The 19219-nt window shown below is 55.4% G+C and overlaps 1 protein-coding gene across 6 annotated transcripts; it reads left to right on the top strand.

The window, feature by feature from the left end:
• The first annotated feature begins 6947 nt into the window (after nt 1-6947).
• Nucleotides 6948-18636, top strand: septin3 (septin 3). Of its 6 annotated transcripts, none has more exons than XM_069197111.1 (10): nt 6948-6995; nt 10250-10495; nt 11333-11461; nt 11766-11847; nt 12570-12707; nt 14661-14778; nt 14879-14974; nt 15140-15236; nt 15708-15759; nt 16846-18636. In XM_069197111.1, exons 2-10 carry the CDS (start codon nt 10261-10263, stop codon nt 16985-16987), a joined length of 1089 nt encoding a protein of 362 aa, XP_069053212.1. In that variant the 5' UTR covers nt 6948-6995; nt 10250-10260; the 3' UTR covers nt 16988-18636. The 6 variants fall into 6 exon arrangements, with proteins under 6 accessions (XP_069053212.1, XP_069053213.1, XP_069053210.1 ...); XM_069197112.1 differs by lacking the exon at nt 6948-6995 and adding an exon at nt 7165-7187; XM_069197109.1 differs by lacking the exon at nt 6948-6995 and adding an exon at nt 8421-8642.
• The last annotated feature ends 583 nt before the right edge of the window (nt 18637-19219 follow it).

Here is a 19219-nt window from a genome sequence, read left to right as displayed (position 1 = left end):
CATATAGAATTTACAAATACAAATACAACAAGAGGATCAGAGTCATGTACAAGAGAAAAAAAACATTTAACTTCCAGAGGTAATTAAGTAATTATGTGATCAAATTGTATATTTTACACGTATCATATTTTCCTTGCTTTAATATATTTCTCAATTATTTATAAACTTTAGTTTCAACATGCATGCGTTTCCTGTAAAAAATAAAACTCAGCACTCACGTGTACACTTTTGTCAGGTACTTTACACGATAATGACGCGATAGACCAGTCGTCACATCCACCCGACGTCATCGAAACAGCCCTCTGACCCAGTACTGCAACAGCAACAGTGCGCGTTCATTCACAGTGAACTCGAGCAGGTCGTTATACACCGACCCTTGGAAACATTCCGTGTACAAAACACACGGCAGGTGAACGAATATCCCCGAGTGGAAACGGGGTGACGGGACAGTGTGTCTCATGGAGAGCATGCTGGGGTTTGAGAGAAGACACATTCCTAATGCAAGAAATTGGATCTGACTAATGAAGTATTCTTAATCTTATAGATTTTCTTCTTTGGTGGCAGCAAAGCGAGTCCGTACAGAGCACTATGTAGCCAGAGGTTATTACAAATCTGAACATGATTATTTCAAACTTTTACACTCGGCCCTGGCCAGTGACCCGCGGAAACAACTTCAGGAAAGACACATGAACACTGCACTGAGAGAGAGAGGGGTTCATACAGACACACTGACTGGACACTCCAGTACATGAACACTGCACTGAGAGAGAGAGGGGTTCATACAGAAACACTGACTGGACACTCCAGTACATTAACACTGCACTGAGAGAGAGGGGTTCATACAGACACACTGACTGGACACTCCAGTACATGAACACTGCACTGAGAGAGAGAGGGGTTCATACAGACACACTGACTGGACACTCCAGTACATGAACACTGCACTGAGAGAGAGAGGGGTTCATACAGACACACTGACTGGACACTCCAGTACATGAACACTGCACTGAGAGAGAGAGGGGTTCATACAGACACACTGACTGGACACTCCAGTACATGAACACTGCACTGAGAGAGAGAGGGGTTCATACAGACACACTGACTGGACACTCCAGTACATGAACACTGCACTGAGAGAGAGAGGGGTTCATACAGACACACTGACTGGACACTCCAGTACATGAACACTGCACTGAGAGAGAGAGGGGTTAATACACACACTGACTGGACACTCCAGTACATTAACACTGCACTGAGAGAGAGGGGTTAATACAGACACACTGACTGGACACTCCAGTACATGAACACTGCACTGAGAGAGAGAGGGGTTCATACAGACACACTGACTGGACACTCCAGTACATTAACACTGCACTGAGAGAGAGGGGGGTTCATACAGACACACTGGCTGGACACTCCAGTACATGAACACTGCACTGAGAGAGAGAGGGGTTCATACAGACACACTGACTGGACACTCCAGTACATGAACACTGCACTGAGAGAGAGAGAGGGGTTAATACAGACACACTGACTGGACACTCCAGTACATTAACATTGCACTGAGAGAGAGAGGGGTTAATACAGACACACTGACTGGACACTCCAGTACATGAACACTGCACTGAGAGAGAGAGGGGTTCATACAGACACACTGGCTGGACACTCCAGTACATGAACACTGCACAGAGAGAGAGAGGGGTTCATACAGACACACTGACTGGACACTCCAGTACATGAACACTGCACTGAGAGAGAGAGGGGTTCATACAGACACACTGACTGGACACTCCAGTACATGAACACTGCACTGAGAGAGAGAGGAGTTAAACAGTGAAACAGCAGAGCCCTACGCATTCCTATCTCTGCTTGTGTATGTGGTTGAATATTCTTCGGCGCACAAGACGACCCCCCCAACGTCTCGTGCCTCTCTCCCAGCCTCAGCACCGCCGCCGTATCCCTGCGGGTTTCCACGGCAACCGCATCTCATTAGAAGCTACCAGAGATTGCGTCACCGGCCCGAGCAGTGCTGCGGGCAGCGGCGCGCGGCCGGAGCGGTCAGTTTCTCTGCGGCTCATCCCCGTGCGCAACCCGGACAGCCCGTGTGCGAGCAGGCCGGCGGCAGCAGGTAGGGGTCGGATTTCACACCGGATTACATGAACACTGCAGATGGATCAGTGCGATTTCAAGAGAGGCGGCGGACGGAGAGGAAGCCGGTGACAGAACTGGGGGGGTGGTGATGGCTGAACGTTTGCGGGACACGGCAGCGCTGACGTCTCTCTGTCTCCTGACTGCAGGGAGCGGGATCCACTCGGGACGAGGAATAACCCACTGTCTCTCCTCCTGCCGCGCTTGACCGCTCCCGGGCGCCGCCAGAGACAGAGACGCGGCCGGCGCCCTGCGAACCTGCAGTCCCCTCCCTCCGGCCAGACAGCGCCCCCTCCGGCTGCCCCCTGTCAGGACAGGACAGGCGCACGGGCTGAGGGCGGCAGGAATCCAGCACGCGTGGAAATCGCCGCTGTTTGAGAATCACTCGCTGCATCGCCGTTTGCTTTGCTTGACAGATTGACTCTTCACTCGAGCCACGCCGCTGGGCCATTACCGGTTGCAGTTACCCAGGAAGGCCGCCAGGGGGCCGCAGTTGTAACTCTGATCTACAGGGGAGACCCTGGAGCAGGTAGCGTGCTGATAACCTCAAGTACAATATCTCTTCCTGGTTCCTCAGTGTGTCTGTATGAACCCCTCTCTCTCTCTCAGTGCAGTGTTCATGTACTGGAGTGTCCAGTCAGTGTGTCTGTATGAACCCCTCTCTCTCTCAGTGCAGTGTTAATGTACTGGAGTGTCCAGTCGGTGTGTGTGTATGAACCCCTCTCTCTCTCAGTGCAGTGTTCATGTACTGGAGTGTCCAGTCAGTGTGTCTGTATGAACCCCTCTCTCTCTCAGTGCAGTGTTCATGTACTGGAGTGTCCAGTCAGTGTGTCTGTATGAACCCCTCTCTCTCTCAGTGCAGTGTTCATGTACTGGAGTGTCCAGTCAGTGTGTCTGTATGAACCCCTCTCTCTCTCAGTGCAGTGTTCATGTACTGGAGTGTCCAGTCAGTGTGTCTGTATTAACCCCTCTCTCTCTCAGTGCAGTGTTCATGTACTGGAGTGTCCAGTCAGTGTGTCTGTATTAACCCCCCTCCCCCCTCTCTCTCCTCTTACCTGTGATTTCCTCCTCTGTTCAGTGATGGGCCATTTCCTGGAGTGGTTCGTCCCACTGTACCTGCTGATCTCGGTGCTGGTTCTTGTTGGGTTCGGCGCCTGTATCTACTATTTTGAACCTGGACTGCAGGAGGCTCATAAGTGGAGGACACACCGCCCCCTGGTGGGCAGGGACCAAAAGTGCAAGACCCTGCTGGTGCAGGACAACCTGGGGTTCAGGGAGCCCGATGTTTGAAATAGGGAAGGGCAGGGGAGGGGGGGGAGGTGTCAGGGTGGGCTGAGAATGGGGAGGGTCTGGAAAGGGGGGAGTGGTCAGGAGGGGGTGTAGATGTGAGGAGCTAAGGGAATGGGGCGTGGTCTCGGTGGGGACTGTGTGTTTCGGTGAGGGAGTAAGAGAAAGGGGAGGGGTCGGGGGAGGAGTCAGAGAGACAGGAAGCCAGGGGGAGGAGCAGAGAGGAGGACAGGAAGTTGCTGGGGGGATTGGCAATCAAGGTGCCCATCGGCGACAAAGACAATTTTATGAAAACAGTGCCAGAAAAAAATGTGCCAAAACTTCACAAGCTTTCCAGATGGAGATGGTGGGGCTAGGAGCTGAGTCCACAGCTGTCGAGAGAATAACCCTCACTGCCTGTGTCACCACTGTCCTGCTGACCCACTGACACGGTCTCTCACTGACCACTGACACCCTCACTCACTGACCCACAGACATACTGACCCACTGACTCCCTCACTCACTGACCACTGCCTCTCAGAGTAACACCTTCACCATCTCCATCATCTTCATCTTCATCTTCATGCCAAATAACACTTGAACATGTGTCTTCTACTCCCTGAGTTACACTCTGCTCTGACTGCCTGAGGCTTTTCAAGCAATATATGTATATAAATTAATCCTGTAGGATCAGTTCATTATTTAATTAGTTGCTATGGTAACTGACGAGCATCAGATGGACTAAACAGGTTCCTTTCAGTTTGGAATGTCAATGACTGAAGCCCTGACACAGTTCCTGGGGTGTGTTTGTCGATCGATAAGGGAGTAATAATAATAATAATAATAATAATAATAATAATAATAATAATAATAATAATAATAATAGTGTCAGATTGTTGAACTGGACACATAGAAACAGACTGGGAGACCATGACACACATCAGGATCTCTATATTTTTGTATTCTGCAGGGGTGTGAAGTGATCTTGGGTGTTTTCAGCAGGGGGTGCCTGTGGAGGCTGGTGCCTGCAGTGACCCCAACCCCGCTGGGTCGCCCCCAGGACCTGCCCTGCGCCCCGCTGTACGCTGAGGGGCTGGGGGGCACTGACAGGGGGCAGAACAGGTGTCTCACACTACAACCGCAGAAAAACTCCACTGTTACTGAGGACAATGGGGACCCCTCTGCACAGTGAGACTAACTGTACTGGGGCTCTGCGGGACCAGAGCTCTGTCTCCTCCTGTGGGGGTCAAACAATGGCATGCAGACCAGACTCCCAGTGCGCAGCAGTCTGATCCACTCCAGGGTTTACAGTGCTGTCAGTCAGACTCCCAGTGCACAGCAGTCTGATCCACTCCAGGGTTTACAGTGCTGTCAGTCAGACTCCCAGTGTGCAGCAGTCTGATCCACTCCAGGGTTTACAGTGCTGTCAGTCAGACTCCCAGTGTGCAGCAGTCTGATCCACTCCAGGGTTTACTCTGCTGCCATTCAAACCATGCTGTAAAACCTGGAGTGGATCAGACTGCTGTGAAACTGGAGTATGCAGGCCAGGCTTGTAACACATCAGTCCAGAACTGAGCAGGATGTATGCTATTGAACATCTGTGAGTCAGTCCAGGACCCTGGTGAGTCGCCTGTGCTCGTCTCCTGTCCGGAGACAGCGGTGAGCGAGTGGACAGGGTGGACTAGCTCTCCGGGTCAGGAGTGGTACCGGCGCCGTGACCCAGTGGCTTTGGGAATGTCCGAGTGGAAGATCCTGAGTGACACCTCCTCACCGAGACCCTCTGCACCCCAAGGGACCCCAGGACTGAGACAGCTCGCAGGCTCGGGGGTATGAGTGAGGGGGGACCCCACGACCATTCGGGATGGGAGCGTGCCAGTGGAGCACCAGCACCGGGAGCAGACCTGGGATCGAGGAGGAAGACGAGGAGCAGAGACTTTTTGGGGGGAAATGAAACTTATTTTTGTATCTAAACCACAAACATTCTGTCACCATGCTTCCTGCCAGGAGACTAGAGCTTCATGCTGAGTGAAACCCAATAAAACAGGACATTCCTGAAGAAGAGCTGTGTGCGTTGTGTCTCCTATCCCTCCTCTCACACTGTCGGTCAGACAGAGGTGTGTGTGTGCGTTGTGTCTCCTATCCCTCCTCTCACACTGCCGGTCAGACAGAGGTGTGTGTGTGTGCGATGTGTCTCCTATCCCTCCTCTCACACTGCCGGTCAGACAGAGGTGTGTGTGTGCATTGTGTCTCCTATCCCTCCTCTCACACTGCCAGTCAGACAGAGGTGTGTGTGTGCGTTGTGTCTCCTATCCCTCCTCTCACACTGCCAGTCCACACAGAGGTGTGTGTGTGCGATGTGTCTCCTATCCCTCCTCTCACACTGCCAGACAGAGGTGTGTGTGTGTGCGTTGTGTCTCCTATCCCTCCTCTCACACTGCCGGTCAGACAGAGGTGTGTGTGTGTGTTGTGTCTCCTATCCTGTATGCTGTCCAGTGCTCTCGGACTTTACAGGCTGCTGGACAGGGGTCAGCCCCGCAGGTCCTGCCTGCCTCAGTCTGACCTGTCTGTGTCTGTGTCCGGACCAGCTGTAGGGGGCCCACGTCTCCAGAGGGAGGGTTAAACTGGCGCTGTGACTCCTGCTCCTTTCTCAGCGCAGGGCCCGGGGAGACAGGCCAGGAGCACACAGCTGGGGGAGGCTGAGAGGCTGTGTCACTGAGCAGAGGAGAGGAGCCACACTGACACCTCACACTGATACACACACACACACTGACACCTCACACTGATACACACACACACTGACACCTCACACTGATACACACACACACTGATACACACACACACTGACACACACACACACTGATACAGACACACTGATACACACTGATACACACACATTGACACCTCACACTGATACACACACACTGATACACACCCACTGACACACACACACACTGATACACACACACTGATACACACCCACTGATATACACACACACTGACACCTCACACTGATACACACACACACTGATACACACACACTGACACCTCACACTGATACACACACACACACACTGATACACACACACTGACACCTCACACTGACACCTCACACTGATACACACACACAGACACTGATACACACACACACTGATACACACATTCACACTGACACACACACTCACACTTACACACACTGACACACGCTCAAACAAATGCTGACACACACGCACTGACGTGCTAGCACACTGATATGCACACTCTCACACACACTAACACACTGTCGCACACACTAACACACAGACACACTCTCACACACCCTAACATACACTGACAATGAACCACACACTGTCACACACTGAGAAACACACTCATACTCACACACAAACTGAGATACACTCCCACACATAAAGACACAGGCTGATGTGCACACAGACTCGTGACCCAGTGTCTCTTATCAAGCGCTGGACAGAGGGGCTCAGGCAGGGTGAGACAGCGATAGGGAGTAGGAGCGCCGAGCTCACATACACACAGACACCCTGACGCACCGAGCAGGATCACAGGACTGGGGAGCTGGGCACTGGGTCAGTGTGGCTTTTGGGCTGTGTGCCCTTCACAGCTCTGTGCTGGAGCCAATCAGTGTAGGTCTGGTGCTGTGTGTCCTTCAGAACTCTGTGCTGGAGCTGGGCAGTGTGGGTTTGGAGCTCTGTGTCCTTCAGAGCTCTGTGGGTTTGGAGCTGTGTGTCCTTCAGAGCTCTGTGCTGGAGCTGGGCAGTGTGAGTAAATTTGTTATTTTGGGTAGAATGTTTGTCTAGTCCCAGAGTATTTGTCGCAGTGCAGTAGGAAGTGTGTGTATGTTTCTGTTTCTCCCCACTGGCAGTGGGAGCAAAGCCTGTCCTCTTTGGGCAGCCAGGTCTGCCTGTGTCCAATGTCTCTGGCCAGGCTGTGTCACTGAGCCTGTCCTCTCTGGACAGCCAGGTCTGCCTGTGTCCAGTGTCTCTGGCCAGGCTGTGGTCACTGAGCCTGTCCTCTCTGGACAGCCAGGTCTGCCTGTGTCCAGTGTCTCTGGCCAGGCTGTGGTCACTGAGCCTGTCCTCTCTGGACAGCCAGGTCTGTCTGTGTCCAGTGTCTCTGGCTTCTGTAACAGTCCAGTGTTTGGTGTGTGTCCCAGTGGGAGAGGCAGTGCTGGTCAGTGTGTGTGTGTGTGTGTGTCCCAGTGGGGGACGCAGTGCTGTGTGTGTTGTGCTGTGGTGTGTGTGTGTGTGCTGGGTGTTGCTGTCGGTGAGCTTCAGGACCAGCTGGCTGAGGGCTCTTCTCTGGGCTCAGCTCTGGCTCAGCAGGGTCTTGTGGTGCTGGGAGCTCTGCTCACTGGTTCTCAGGGGTGACCGGGGCTGTAGTGCTCTCTGTGCCTCAATCCCTCTCCTCCTCTCTCTCTGTGCCTCAATCCCTCTCCTCCTCTCTCTCTGTGCCTCAATCCCTCTCCCCTCTCTCTCTGTGCCTCAATCCCTCTCCTCCTCTCTCTCTGTGCCTCAATCCCTCTCCTCCTCTCTCTCTGTGCCTCAATCCCTCTCCTCCTCTCTCTCTGTGCCTCAATCCCTCTCCTCCTCTCTCTCTGTGCCTCAATCCCTCTCCTCCTCTCTCTCTGTGCCTCAATCCCTCTCCCCTCTCTCTCTGTGCCCCTCAGTCCCTCTCCTCCTCTCTCTCTGTGCCTCAATCCCTCTCCCCTCTCTCTGTGCCCATCAGTCCCTCTCCCCTCTCTCTCTGTGCCCCTCAGTCCCTCTCCTCCTCTCTCTCTGTGCCTCAATCCCTCTCCCCTCTCTCTGTGCCCATCAGTCCCTCTCCCCTCTCTCTCTGTGCCTCAGTCCCTCTCCTCCTCTCTCTCTGTGCCTCAATCCCTCTCCCCTCTCTCTCTGGCGAGGGTGTGGTCACTGAGCCTGTCCTCTCTGGACAGCCTGCTCACTGGTTCTCAGGGGTGACCGGGGCCGTAGTGCTCTCTGCTGCATGTTGATTAGTAATTATTATTCTGTCTGTCCTTCTTTCTGACAGACCACAGTTTCCTGAAACTCAGGAAAAAGCCGTGTGCAGAGCGAGGTCTACAGCTTCCGGCAGAGAGAGAGAGAGAGAGAGACAGAGAGAGAGACACACACACACAGAGAAACAAGGGAGACAAGGAGAGAGACAGAGAGACCTCACCTCAGTGACCACAGCCTGACCAGAGGAGTGAGAGAGAGGTGTGAGGAGTGAGAGAGAAGGGTGAGAGAGGGGTGAGAGAGAGATAAAAAGGCAGATGAGAGAGAGAGTAGAGTTGCTTTGTTGTAAATGTCTGTAACATGTCTGTAGATTTTATTTTTATTTTTGGGTTTGTTTCATGTTAATTTCATTATTTCTTTGTGCTGTGTCAACACTGACTACCCATCGGTCACGCTAATAAAGCCCCTTGAATTGAACTGAGCTGAGTAACGAGGGGTCTCTGAGCACGAGCGCTGCCCCCCCACTCTCCTCCCGTCACCACGGCAACCAAGGGGCTCGGCGCGAGAGAGGGAGAGAGAGGTACCCAGCCCCGATCACGTGACCTCGCCAGCCTCCCTCGAGGGCACATCACCGTCGCTTCTTGCGTTTTTTCAAAAAAAGAGGAGAGAAAGCGACATCCCGCAGCCCCGCCGAGAGCCCCGGCCAGCCGTCCGGCGCCTGCGTGACCCGCACACGCACACGAACACGCACGACAGCGCGCATCCGTGGGCTCCGTCCCGGACAAAGGGGGCAGAGGCGCGCTGTCGCGAGCGGATATACCCCGAGAGACGGACTGCAGCAGGCCGGGCCAGCAGCTCTGTCAGGACCGCGCAGGTACCGTCGGTCCCGCTCCGCCGGCGGCCCGGCCCGGTGGAGGGCAGGAGCGGTTCTCCGGTCCGCCGCCGATCCGGTTCCGCCCCGCTGCGCCGTGGGTCTGCAGCCCGGGGCTCCGAGGGCGGGCGCAGCCGAGCGTCTGCAGGGCTACCGACCCACGCCAGGTCCCGAACACGCCTGCGGTTCCTGCGATCCGGCACCGCGCTCGCGCACCGCTCGGGTGCGAACCCGGCGATTCGGCCGCTGTTCGGAACCGGGGGGTGGGGCGGGTCGGTGCGGTTCTGTGCGTCTAGTGTCGGCGATAAGCGCCCACAACGCGAGGCGCATCTGAGGCTGTTAGCTGTGTGTGTCTGTGATTATAACTGTGTGAGTGCGATTGTGATTATAACTGTGTGCGTGCGATTGTGATTATAACTGTGTGAGTGCGATTTTGTGTGTGTGTGTGAATGTAATTATAACTGTGTGAGTGCAATTGTTTGTGTGTGTGAATGTGATTATAATTGTGTGAGTGTGTGTGTGATCGTGCGTTAGTATTTGTGTTTGTGTGGTTGTGTGTGCGTGTATATGTGAGTTGGTGTAGGCGTGTGAGTGTGTAATTGTGAGTGTGATTGTAATTCTGTGAGTGTGACTGTGAGTGTTAGTATACGTGAGTGCTTGTGATTGTGTGTGTATATGTGAGCTGGTGTAGGGTGTGTCAGAGTGAGTGTGATTGTGCATGTGAATATACAATGTGTGTGAGCATTGAGACTGTCAGGTAGTGTCAGTGGGTGTGGCAGTCAGTGGGTGTGGCAGCGTGTTTGGGGGCGTGTCTGGGGTGTATGGGAGGGGCTTGTCTACGAGGGGCGTGCCCTGGGGGAGGGGCATGTCTGGTGTGTGTGTGTGTGTGTGGTTGAGGGGCGTGTCTACGAGGGGCGTGTCTGGGGGAGGGGGCGTGTCTGCGAGGAGCGTGTCAGCAGTCTGTATTAACGCCCCTCCACACCGTGTCTGTCCTCAGGGTGTTCAGGGATGTCTGAGGTGGTTCCCCCTGAGGTCCGGCCCAAACCGGCCGTCCCAGTCAAGCCCTCCGGCGTGGGGGTGGCGGGGCTATCACAGGTGCCAGGGGGGTCTTCGCTGGGGTCGCTGGGGTCGCTGGGCTCAGGGGGGTCAGCGCTCCTGGGGTACGTGGGCATCGACACCATCATTGAGCAGATGAGGAGGAAGACCATGAAGACAGGGTTCGACTTCAACATCATGGTCGTCGGTGAGACTGACCGTCTCTCTCGCTCCTCTGTTTCCCCAGTGTTTCTCTTGTCTACTAACTGTGGCTACAGCCTATCTGTCTCTCTCAGCAGCCCGTCTCTCTCACTGTGTCTATATCTTGTCTCTCTATCCCTGTGTCTGTATCCTGTCTGTCTCTCTCGCTGTGTCAGTACTCTGTCTCTCTCGCTGTATCAGTACCCTGTCTCTCTCTCACTGTGTCTCTGTCCTGTCTCTCTCTCACTGTGTCTGTGACCTGTCTCTCTCTCAGGGCACAGCGGCCTGGGGAAGTCCACTCTGGTCAACACGCTGTGTCTGTGACCTGTCTCTCTCTCAGGGCACAGCGGCCTGGGGAAGTCCACTCTGGTCAACACGCTGTGTCTGTGACCTGTCTCTCTCTCGCTGTGTCTGTGACCTGTCTCTCTCTCAGGGCACAGTGGCCTGGGGAAGTCCACTCTGGTCAACACGCTGTGTCTGTGACCTGTCTCTCTCTCAGGACACAGTGGCCTGGGGAAGTCCACTCTGGTCAACACGCTGTGTCTGTGACCTGTCTCTCTCTCGCTGTGTCTGTGACCTGTCTCTCTCTCAGGGCACAGTGGCCTGGGGAAGTCCACTCTGGTCAACACGCTGTGTCTGTGACCTGTCTCTCTCTCGCTGTGTCTGTGACCTGTCTCTCTCTCAGGGCACAGCGGCCTGGGGAAGTCCACTCTGGTCAACACGCTGTGTCTGTGACCTGTCTCTCTCTCAGGGCACAGCGGCCTGGGGAAGTCCACTCTGGTCAACACGCTGTGTCTGTGACCTGTCTCTCTCTCGCAGTGTCTGTGACCTGTCTCTCTCTCAGGGCACAGCGGCCTGGGGAAGTCCACTCTGGTCAACACGCTGTTCAAGTCGCAGGTCAGCCGCAAGTCCAGTGGCTGGAGCCGTGAGGACAAGATTCCCCGAACGGTGGAGATCAAGGCCGTGTCACACGGTGAGGGGCCGGGCCGGGTCGGGTCAGGACTGGGGGCAGACGGGGGGGGAGGAGACAATATTACCGTGGCTCTTGTGAGCAACAGCTTTCAGGAACTGACCAGTAACAATAACGGTGTGATTCTAACGATGAAGATGGGAATCATAAAGATGATGATGCTGATGAAGAACAGGGCAGTGATGGTGATGAAGGTGGTGATGATGAAGATGATGTTGATGTTGGGAAGTGTGGTGATGACGGTGGTGGTGGTGATGGTGATGGTGAAGATTTTATTTGACAGTGAGCCGCTGGTACTGTTTTCCAGTGATCGAGGAGGGTGGAGTGAAGATGAAGCTCACGGTCATTGACACGCCAGGCTTTGGGGATCAGATTAACAACGACAACTGGTACGTGACCCACAACCTCTCACCTTTAACCTCCCCTTCTTTCTCCAGGGCTCTGGTCCAGTGTGTGTGATACTGTAACACTGTCCTGTAACCAGATATCATAGATATTACATCTCATCCCACAGTGCTGGTATTGGTGTAAATCAGAATGGTGTGCATGTACAGTATATGCACAGGATGGTAAGTATAAAACACCACTGGCCCTCTTTCCTATGCCACAATGCATTAGAAAGTCGCTATAGGCTATAAATATAGACATGAAATATTATTTAGTGCATATTATTAGTGCAGAGACAGTATGAATACAGTGCTATTACTGTGTTGTTACAGTGCAGTGACAGAATGAATATGGTGCTATTACAGTTTTATTATACTGTAGTAACAGTGTAAATACAGTGCTTTAACAGTGTTAATAAGATGCTATAGCAGTGTTATTAAACTGCAGTAACAGTGTGAATATGGTGCTACTACAGTGTTATTTCACTGCAGTAACATTGTTAATACAGTGCTGTGACAGACTGATTACAGTGCTATTATGGTGTTATTTCACTGCAGTAACAGTGTAGATACAGTGCTATTACACTGCAATAACAGTGTGAATATGGTGCTGTTACAGTGTAATTACATTGCATTTACAGTAGGAATACAGTGCTATTACAGTGTTGTTACACTGCAGTAACAGTGTGAATACGGTGCTCTGACGATGCGTTGTCTCGCTGCAGCTGGGAGCCCATTGCGAAGTACATCAATGAGCAGTACGAGAAGTTCCTGAAGGAGGAGGTGAACATCGCGCGGAAGAAGCGCATCCCGGACACACGCGTGCACTGCTGCCTGTACTTCATCTCCCCTACCGGACACTCGTGAGTACAGCTCGGCCCCGACACCCCGCTCGTGAGAACAGCTCGACCCCGACACCCCGCTCGTGAGTACAGCTCGGCCCCGACACCTCGCTCGTGAGAACAGCTCGACCCCGACACCTCGCCTGTACCTCATCTCCCCCACCGGACACTCGTGAGTACAGCTCGGCCCCGACACCCCGCTCGTGAGTACAGCTCGGCCCCGACACCCCGCTCGTGAGAACAGCTCGACCCCGACACCCCGCCTGTACCTCATCTCCCCCACCGGACACTCGTGAGTACAGCTCGGCCCCGACACCCCGCTCGTGAGTACAGCTCGGCCCCGACACCCCGCTCGTGAGTACAGCTCGGCCCCGACACCCCACTCGTGAGTACAGCTCGACCCCGACACCCCGCTCGTGAGTACAGCTCGGCCCCGACACCCCGCCTGTACCTCATCTCCCCCACCGGACACTCGTGAGTACAGCTCGGCCCCGACACCCCGCTCGTGAGTACAGCTCGGCCCCGACACCCCGCTCATGAGTACAGCTCGGCCCCGACACCCTGCCTGTACCTCATCTCCCCCACCGGACACTCGTGAGTACAGCTCGGCCCCGACACCCCGCTCGTGAGAACAGCTCGACCCCGACACCCCGCTCGTGAGTACAGCTTGGCCCCGACACCCCGCTCGTGAGTACAGCTCGGCCCCGACACCCCACTCGTGAGTACAGCTCGGCCCCGACACCCTGCTCGTGAGTACAGCTCGGCCCCGACACCCCGCCTGTACCTCATCTCCCCCACCGGACACTCGTGAGTACAGCTCGGCCCCGACACCCCGCTCGTGAGTACATCTCGGCCCCGACACCCCGCTTGTGAGAACAGCTCGACCCCGACACCCCGCCTGTACCTCATCTCCCCCACCGGACACTCGTGAGTACAGCTCGGCCCCGACACCCCGCTCGTGAGAACAGCTCGACCCCGACAACCCGCCTGTACCTCATCTCCCCCACCGGACACTCGTGAGTACAGCTCGGCCCCGACACCCCGCTCGTGAGAACAGCTCGGCCCCGACACCCCGCTCGTGAGTACAGCTCGGCCCCGACACCCCGCCTGTACCTCATCTCCCCCACCGGACACTCGTGAGTACAGCTCGGCCCCGACACCCCGCTCGTGAGTACAGCTCGGCCCCGACACCCCGCTCGTGAGAACAGCTCGACCCCGACACCCCACTCCTGAGTACAGCTCGACCCCGACACCCCGCCTGTACCTCATCTCCCCCACCGGACCCTCGTGAGAACAGCTCGGCCCCGACACCCCGCTCGTGAGAACAGCTCGGCCCCGACACCCCGCTCGTGAGTACAGCTCGACCCCGACACCCCGCCTGTACCTCATCTCCCCCACCGGACACTCCTGAGAACAGCTCGACCCCGACACCCCGCCTGTACCTCATCTCCCCCACCGGACACTCGTGAGTACAGCTCGGCCCCGACACCCCGCTCGTGAGTACAGCTCGACCCCGACACCCCGCTCGTGAGAACAGCTCGGCCCCGACACCCCGCTCGTGAGTACAGCTCGGCCCCGACACCCTGCTTGTGAGTACAGCTCGGCCCCGACACCCCGCTCGTGAGAACAGCTCGACCCCGACACCCCACTCCTGAGTACAGCTCGACCCCGACACCCCGCCTGTACCTCATCTCCCCCACCGGACCCTCGTGAGAACAGCTCGGCCCCGACAACCCGCTCGTGAGTACAGCTCGGCCCCGACACCCCGCTCGTGAGTACAGCTCGACCCCGACACCCCGCTCGTGAGTACAGCTCGGCCCCGACACCCCGCTCGTGAGAACAGCTCGACCCCGACACCTGTAGATCGCAGATCGGAGATCGCAGGCCCGGTTCTGTGTGCAGGATGAGGCATCGGGGGGACGGTCTGTCTGTTATCTCCGGCCTGTACCGATCGCCCTGCCTCCCTCCCTCCAGACTGCGGCCCCTGGACATGGAGTTCATGAGGCACCTGAGCCGCGTGGTCAACATCATCCCGGTCATCGCCAAGGCCGACACGCTGACCGTGGAGGAGAAGGCCGAGTTCAAACAGAGGGTGAGGGGGCTGGCGGCCCGCTTTCACAAACAGCAGCACCTGACGGGCTTTCTCTGGGAGCCCTGGGCTGAGCCTCCTCTGTCTCTCTCACCTCTCTCAGGTGCGGAAGGAGCTGGAGGCTCATGGGATAGAGTTTTATCCTCAGAAGGAGTTTGATGAAGACATGGAGGACAAGGCTGATAACGACAAGATCAGAGTAAGTCTTCCTCCATATTAACCCCCCTCTCTCTCAGTGCAGTGTTAATGTACTGGAGTGCCCAGTCAGTCTGTCTGTATTAACCTCTCTCTCTCTCTCAGTGCAGTGTTCATGTACTGGAGTGTCCAGTCACTGTGTGTATTAACCCCTCTCTCTCTCTTTCAGGAGTTCATGCCATTTGCTGTAGTAGGCAGTGACAAGGAATATCAGGTCAATGGGAAGAGAGTGTTGGGCAGGAAGACACCCTGGGGAGTCGTGGAGGGTGAGAGACATATAAGGGGGTAAAGTTAGTGGAATGGTGGGGTGAGACAAGAGGGACAGCAGTGTCTCTAGCAGTGTCTCCAGTCCAGTCAGGAGTGTCGGTGTGAGAGGAGAGGGACAGCAGTGTCTCCAGCAGTGTCTCCAGTCCAGTCAGGAGTGTCAGTGTGTGAATTCAGGGGAGTGTGAGAGGAGAGGGACAGCAGTGTCTCCAGTCCAGTCAGGAGTGTCAGTGTGAGAGGAGAGGGACAGCAGTGTCTCCAGTCCAGTCAGGAGTGTCAGTGTGAGAGGAGAGGGACAGCAGTGTCTCCAGTCCAGTCAGGAGTGTGTCAGTGTGAGAGGAGAGGGACAGCAGTGTCTCCAGTCCAGTCAGGAGTGTGTCAGTGTGAGAGGAGAGGGACAGCAGTGTCTCCAGTCCAGTCAGGAGTGTATCTGTAACTTACTCTTGTTTGTTCAATATCTTCTTTTTCTCCAGTTGAAAATCCGAGTCACTGTGAGTTTGCCCGGCTGCGAGATTTTCTCATCAGGTAAGCAACTACTGTTTCTGTTCTTCCTGTACTGTAGTGTCCCATCAGTGTCTTTATTAACCCCTCTCTCACAGTGCAGTGTGTCTGTATTAACCCCTCTCTCTCTCTCAGTGGAGTGTCAGTGTGCAGGAGGAGTGTGTGTATTAACCCCTCTCTCTCTCAGTGCAGTGTCAGTGTACAGTAGTGTGCAGGAGGAGTGTGTGTATTAACCCCCCTCTCTCTCAGTGCAGTGTCAGTGTACAGTAGTGTGCAGGAGGAGTGTGTGTATTAACCCCTCTCTCTCTCAGTGCAGTGTCAGTGTACAGTAGTGTGCAGGAGGAGTGTGTGTATTAACCCCTCTCTGTCTCAGTGCAGTGTCAGTGTACAGTAGTGTGCAGGAGGAGTGTGTGTATTAACCCCTCTCTCTCAGTGTACAGTAGTGTGCAGGAGGAGTGTGTGTATTAACCCCTCTCTCTCAGCGCAGTGTCAGTGTACAGTAGTGTGCAGGAGGAGTGTGTGTATTAACCCCTCTCTCTCTCTCAGTGCAGTGTCAGTGTACAGTAGTGTGCAGGAGGAGTGTGTGTATTAACCCCTCTCTCTCTCTCAGTGCAGTGTCAGTGTACAGTGGTGTGCAGGAGGAGTGTGTGTATTAACCCCTCTCTCTCTCAGTGCAGTGTCAGTGTACAGTAGTGTGCAGGAGGAGTGTGTGTATTAACCCCTCTCTCTCTCAGTGCAGTGTCAGTGTACAGCAGTGTGCAGGAGGAGTGTGTGTATTAACCCCTCTCTCTCTCAGTGCAGTGTCAGTGTACAGTAGTGTGCAGGAGGAGTGTGTGTATTAACCTCTCTCTCTCTCAGTGCAGTGTCAGTGTACAGTAGTGTGCAGGAGGAGTGTGTGTATTAACCCCTCTCTCTCTCAGTGCAGTGTCAGTGTACAGTAGTGTGCAGGAGGAGTGTGTGTATTAACCCCTCTCTCTCTCTCTCAGTGTCAGTGTACAGTAGTGTGCAGGAGGAGTGTGTGTATTAACCCCTCTCTCTCTCAGTGCAGTGTCAGTGTACAGTAGTGTGCAGGAGGAGTGTGTGTATTGACCCCTCTCTCTGTCTGTCCAGGTCTCACCTGCAGGACCTGAAGGAGGTCACTCACAATATCCACTATGAGACATACCGCGCCAAACGTCTCAACGACAACGGCGGCCTGCCTCCTGTCAGCTCCGCCCCCGACAGCGAGGAGCCGCACGAGAGCAACCTGTGAGCGTGGCGCACAGGGACCCCCTCTGGCCAGCGGACGGCACTGCGCCCCCAGTATTACAACGCAGAATCAGAGTCGGGGTCAGCTGACCCCCCCCTCCACTCCATGGGCGCCACGGCGACGCTGCTGCTCGTCCTCAGACTCCACTGGCTGCAACGGCTTCCTCTTGAGCTTCCACGTCGGGCCCTGCAGGATGTACCGGATCCGGAACTGTGGTGTTGGAGTCTCCTCTGGCTTGTGCCCGGTGTTGTGCTGCAGGCCAGGCCCTTCCAGGCGAATTCAGCTTTGACCCAGTTCCTGCCTCCCGTGTCTACGGCACAGTCCAGACGTCCCGCCGGCCGTGGGTTCGGGCTGGGGCTGTACCCTGCAGGGCCTGGCCTGCCTGGGGGAGATGTCCTGGGAGACTCCTGGAGCTCTGGGAGTGAGCTGTGCTGTGTGAGAGATCCCAGGCTGCGCCTCTCCGTGACTCACACAGCCCAGACTCACAGGAGACCCCCCGCCTGACCCCCAGCTGACCCTAACCCTGACCCTGACCCCCATCCAACCCATCACCTCCTCCTTAACCAGCACAGCCAGCAGCGGTGTGTCTCCTGTCCCAGCCAGCCACAGGGGGGCGCTGTTCAACCCCTCCGGCTGGACTGGAGGCTTGCGGACCCCAGGACCCCAGGACCCCAGGACCTCACCCCGCCACTTCCTGAAGGAGTCTGGGGCATCGGCTTCAGCTGCCTGTTCCACGCTCCCACCACGCTGTGCGTAGAGACCTGTTTCACTGAGTCAGCCCGGCCCGCGGACCGGGACACCCCCAGGACAGACCAGCGCGCCCCTCTGAGCCCTCGTGTCCCCCCGCCCCTCGGCTCTGATCGTCCACTCCCTCCACCCCTCACCCCGGTCTCTCACCAGGTGTCCCCCGACTTTGTGGAGGGCACACCTTTCGTTTTGATGTGTGCGTGAGTGCGGGGGTGTGTGTGCATGCAAGACGTCTCATAGGTCAGGGGCTCCCCCGCCCGGTCCCAGGGTCCCCCATTCCTGCGGGTCCTTCCAGCCCAGAGCTTGTGAGCTTGTGAGACTGAGAGAGGGAGAGAGAGGGAGTGGAAACTGTGCTCTCAGTAAAGTGATGGCTGAGCTCAGTGGGGATGGAACCCGCAGGTGTGGGGGTCCCTAGCTCTGGGGCAGGGTACCCCATTGTAGATTTTGTAAGAGTTTTATTTAATGTTTCTACAAATGTAATAAGGGATCAATATTTGGGCGAGGGAGTGCGCTCTCTCACACTGTGTCTCCCATCCCTCTCTGTGTCTGTGGGGTAAATTCCTGACTTCCGTCTTCCTCCACCCCTCTTCCTGTGACCCCCTTACAACAGGTGCTGTCTTGTGACCATTACCCCCCCACTCTGTGTGACCCCCATCTCCCCCATTCTCTCTGTCACCCCCTCATCTCTCCCCCTCCGTCACACTGTCACCCCCTTTCCTTGCCTCTCACTGTGTGACCCCGTTCTCTGTTGCCAAACGGGCTGTGTGTTCTGAGCAGACAGGCCGTGTGAGTGTGTTCTTCAATGTGTTTGGTGTTGCTATAGTTGTTGTTATTATTATTGTTATGATGATTATTTTTAATAAGGCCAGACTGGAACCAGAACAATAAAGAGCACTTGTGATGACTCTGAGGGTGACGTGTCTCCTTCCTCTCACCTTACAGTCCTCATCGGAGCACTGCAGCACTGCAGAACTGGGGCACTGGGGCACTGGGGCACTGGGGCACTGGAGCACTGGGGTACTGCAGCACTACAGCACTGGAGCACTGGGGCACTGGGGCACTGCAGCACTGGAGTACTGGGGTACTGTGGCACTGCAGCACTGGCGTACTGGGGTACTGTGGCACTGCAGTACTGGAGCACTGGGGTACTGGAGTACTGGGGTACTGTGGCACTACAACACTGGGGTACTGGGGCACTGTGGCACTGCAGCACTGAGGTACTGCAACACTGGAACACTGGGGTACTGCAACACTGGAGCACTGCAGTACTGGGGCACTGGAGCACTACAGCAATGGGGCACCAGAGCACTGCAGCACTGGGGTACTGAGGTACTGGAGCACTGGGGTACTGGAGAACTGGGGTACTGTATCAGGGCCGGCAGCCATGTAAATGATCTCCTGTTGGCTGAATAATGAAGCAAGGTCAGGCAGTAATTGCTTCCCCAGTTGGACCAGTTCAGCCCTTTCCCTGGCTCTAGGGCAGACACT

Source organism: Lepisosteus oculatus, chromosome 12 (assembly GCF_040954835.1).
Source record: "Lepisosteus oculatus isolate fLepOcu1 chromosome 12, fLepOcu1.hap2, whole genome shotgun sequence".
NCBI lineage: Eukaryota > Metazoa > Chordata > Actinopteri > Semionotiformes > Lepisosteidae > Lepisosteus > Lepisosteus oculatus.
The sequence above is the reverse complement of the archived record's forward strand: the minus strand, read 5'-3'. Positions and strand labels throughout refer to the sequence as shown.

What these genes read in the sequence shown, in the direction of transcription:
- septin3 (XM_069197111.1), top strand. Translation starts at nt 10,261, where the DNA reads ATGTCTGAGGTGGTTCCCCCTGAGGTCCGGCCCAAACCGGCCGTCCCA. An exon ending in GATCAAGGCCGTGTCACACG is followed by an intron (nt 11,462 to 11,765) that starts GTGAGGGGCCGG and finishes ACTGTTTTCCAG; the next exon opens with TGATCGAGGAGGGTGGAGTG. An exon ending in ACCCTGGGGAGTCGTGGAGG is followed by an intron (nt 15,237 to 15,707) that starts GTGAGAGACATA and finishes CTTTTTCTCCAG; the next exon opens with TTGAAAATCCGAGTCACTGT.